The following is a 4,001-nucleotide window of genomic DNA, read 5'->3' on the forward strand; positions in this document are numbered from 1 at the left end:
GGCTGAAAATAATATTTTTCTCTTTTGGCTTCCAATCATTAAGTAGCAGGAAATTTATTTTTGCTGGACATTAAGCATTTTAGTATGTGCTTCATCTTTGAACTTTGTATGAGGTATTCTTGCTAGCACAGAATATTTTTGACCCACTGATGCAACATTTCTTTCTCCCACAGGGCCCTCTGCTGTCGTGCTTTCAATAAAGCGCAGACATGGCAAGTCCAGACTCTGAAATGGCCGCCTTCGGGGAGGCGGCTCCCTACCTCCGAAAGTCAGAAAAGGAGAGAATCGAGGCCCAGAACAAGCCTTTTGATGCCAAATCATCAGTCTTTGTGGTACATCCTAAGGAGTCCTTTGTGAAAGGGACAATCCAGAGCAGGGAAGGAGGGAAGGTCACTGTCAAGAGTGAAGCAGGAGAAGTGAGTAAAATACAAGGCTTCAGAGCAGCATTTAATTCCCACTCCGAGCTCTTACCTGACACGCATGGCTCTCTYGTTTCCTTGGCAGACTCTGACTGTGAAGGAAGATCAAGTCTTTTCCATGAACCCTCCAAAGTATGACAAAGTCGAGGACATGGCCATGATGACCCACCTCCATGAACCTGCTGTGCTGTATAACCTCAAAGAGCGTTATGCAGCCTGGATGATCTACGTAAGTACCAGCAGCAGTCTTCCTGCAAGCAGCTGGGAAGAACTGCTGCAAGTGGAAGCCAATGTTCTGTCTCTTTTCCTCACAGACCTACTCGGGTCTCTTCTGTGTCACTGTCAACCCCTACAAGTGGCTGCCAGTGTACAACCCGGAGGTGGTGTTGGCCTACCGAGGCAAAAAGCGCCAGGAGGCCCCTCCCCACATCTTCTCCATCTCTGACAAYGCCTATCAGTTCATGCTAACTGGTGAGTTACTTGGTTTTCTTCAAACTTATTTGGCCCCAAATACTCTCAGAGAACAAAAGTCTTTTCTCTGGAAAATGGTGCAATTTTTTGAAGATGTTGTGAGGGTGGATGTCCTCTCATTAGTGCATACATTTTCTTTACCAATACCATGTTTATAACAACCAAGACTATAACTTAGTGCCCAAGATATTTGGGAGGCTGTAGTTTAATGCTGAAAACATTATCAGGTTTTCTTTCAAAGAAACTGGAATTTGCTTTTAGACTTCTGGTTTGTTCTTAGCTGGTAGGATTGTACTGCTACTGATTTGCTTGGCAAGACTGAAAGTCACTCGGGTGGAGTTCTGTAAATAGGATTTGATATTAATAGAATGGAGATCCAATAAGGAAGACAATGCTTCTTCTGTGGTCCTATGAAACCACATGGACATGCTCAGTTAGACTTTAGTGTCAAACCTGAACCTTAGAAAATTGGCACTTACTTTCCTCATCCCAGAGACCATTTGTTCTTCTCCATTTGGTGATACAAAAGGAAGCAAAGAAAGGATGATGAAGAGGTTATCTTTAATTTTTATAGGGTTGTCTAAATATCCAAACTTTCAAGAAAGGGCAGATTATTCAGAAAAACACTAATCAAATAGAAGTATATTTTCATTTGTTAATATAATTCTTTTTTTGACAAATGATTGCAGTTTATCCTTTAAACTTCAGAGTAATAAGCAGGTTAATTGGAAGAGAATACTGTGAAAATGAAACAATAATAAATGGATCTTTTATTAGTGTGTCTTACAATGAAAGTATTTGTCAGCTTACATCTATTCTTGCTGGAACATTCAAGAAATGTGCAGGAACTAGGAACTCAACCTCAGAGTTTCCCAGTTTGTTACCTAATGGTTTAGTTTTTTCAGACAGCTTGCAAGTTACTGAAACACACAATCCTAGAGGCACAGAAGAAATGAAAGCCATCTGTCAAAAAGGACCTCCAAAAGAAATTCAGGCCAGCTACACAGCCTGTTAAGGGAGGTTGTTAAACACACGTAGGCTTTCTTCAAAAAAATCCCCAAACACTGTGTTATATTCAAATGAGTAAAATAGAAAAGATCATAAACTCTGGCAAGGTAAATGTGAAAACACAGGAAGGCAGGCAAAATGAAAGGTTTGCAAACCAAATTGCAGAAGGCATAAAAATTAATACTTAACTATTTTTCAAATAAATAAAAAGCAGAAAAGCTTTAAACAGGTCTGTGAAGTCAGTACACAGTCCTGACTTAAAAACACATCTTAGAAAATATAACACCATATCAGAACAACTAAATTAGCTTTTACTCCTGTTTATCATTAATGAATGTGAGAAGTATTCACTTCTGGAACTCTTCCTTATAGAAGGATTCATCAAAGGCACTGCTTCTCATCGAAGTGATCTTAAAAGACATTACAGAACAAATTGTCAGGACAAAATTCACTCAAGCATTCTAATGGAATACTAAATATGAACTCGTTGAACTTTCCATTGAAAACTGCCTGGAAGATGGCTAATCCTACACAAATTTTTAAAAAGGGTCCAGAGTGGAGATCCAAGGAACAGCATACCAATAAGGCTGATGTTTGTGACAGCCAAACTGGTAGAAACTTCTAAACAAGGCGATTACTGGACATGTAAATATATTTTGCTTACTGAAAAAAAAAAAATGATGCCATTCTTTTAAAGGGAAGTCATGCCTTACAAATCTACTAAAGTTTTTTGAGCAAGGGAGGACCAGTCAAGGTAACCTATTTGAATTCAGCAAAGATTCTCTGTACAGTCTATAAACCTTCTATTCTTAGCAAAAAAAAAAAAAATTGTATGTTTATGCTCATAAGCAGCTAAAGAATTTGATTTGGGAAAGTGCAAAAAGAACTAGTTAAGAGAAAGGAACATATGGCAAAAATAATTTTTCAGTTTTCATAGTGCAAAGTGTTCATCAGCAGAGTCCAACTGGGATCTAGTCTGGGACTTCTGCTGCTCAACATTTTWTTTAAATGATCTGGAAATGAGTAAATTTCCAAGGTGGTGGATTTCAGGGCAGTGCAGGTAAAATCTAACAGTGAAGAGGACTTCATGAGATTAAATGGTTAGGTTATTATTCAATGATGTGATAGACAAAGTTCAGTCTAAAAGAATGTAAACAATGGACAAAGAAAAAAAGCCCCAATACTAATGATGGATTCATTGCTAAAAACTACTACTCCCATTATAGATACCCTTCAATAATACGGCTTTGAAAATTTTGGCTAAGTAGTCAATAATACACAACATAACAAGCAGAACGTTGAGCATTACTGATAGAGGAGTAGAGAAAGGAACAGAAACCAGAATAGAAAATATCATTATGTCATGGTGGGTACCCAAGGAATGTCTGTACCTTGAGTAGTGTATGTATTTCATCTCTTCCTTTTTCAATTAATACAGTAGAGATTGAGCAGACCAAGAAAAGGGATGAAAAAGTTTATCAAAGGCATAGCATGGAATGATACGACATCCACAGAGGTAAATATAGACTGATGATTGCTGAATATAAGGAGTACAGGAAAAAGCAAGCTCAGCACAAACCAAAAATTATTTCTTCACACAGTAAGTAGTTCCAAAACAGAATATCCAATACTGGATTCTAAAAGCTGAGGCAACACTGAAAGACCTGAGCATGGGTTATAGAAGTGACTAGAAAAAATCTGAAAAGCAAATTCAGTCCGAAGTATTGCACACAAAAACATCAACTCTAGCTCTGGAAGAGCCAAAATTTCAATATTTTAGCATAGGGAAGTATACTATAGGGAAGGGCTGTTACACGCTTATGGTTTCATAATTTTTTCTAGACAACAGTTAATTAGCCATAAACAGAATAAACACCTAGTAGGGGCCTTTGGTCTTACATGTGGTTCTTACTAAGTTACTCAGGTTGTGAGAAGCACTTATTCTAGGTCATTTTAGTTTACAGATAGTACAGTATTTGCTATATAGATAGTTCAATAATAACTGGTAAATCAACTAAAACAATCTTTAGTTTGGACTGCTTTTCATATATACAAATAAGCACAGAAAATATCCTAGAAAAGAAGATAATATACTACACGTGA

General features: G+C 37.6%; 1 protein-coding gene across 1 annotated transcript; it reads left to right on the forward strand.

Moving 5' to 3' along the window:
• Positions 1-209: 209 nt before the first annotated feature.
• LOC146584964 (myosin heavy chain, skeletal muscle, adult-like) lies at positions 210-890 on the forward strand (the record flags this gene model as incomplete). Its single annotated transcript, XM_085323791.1, has 3 exons — positions 210-416; positions 505-648; positions 734-890. Coding segments are annotated over exons 1-3 (508 nt in total), but the record flags the coding sequence as incomplete, so codon positions are not given.
• Between the last annotated feature and the right edge of the window lie 3,111 nt (positions 891-4,001).

This window comes from Rhea americana, unplaced genomic scaffold, assembly GCF_003343005.1.
Source record: "Rhea americana isolate MKP2758 unplaced genomic scaffold, rheAme1 scaffold_874, whole genome shotgun sequence".
Lineage (NCBI taxonomy): Eukaryota > Metazoa > Chordata > Aves > Rheiformes > Rheidae > Rhea > Rhea americana.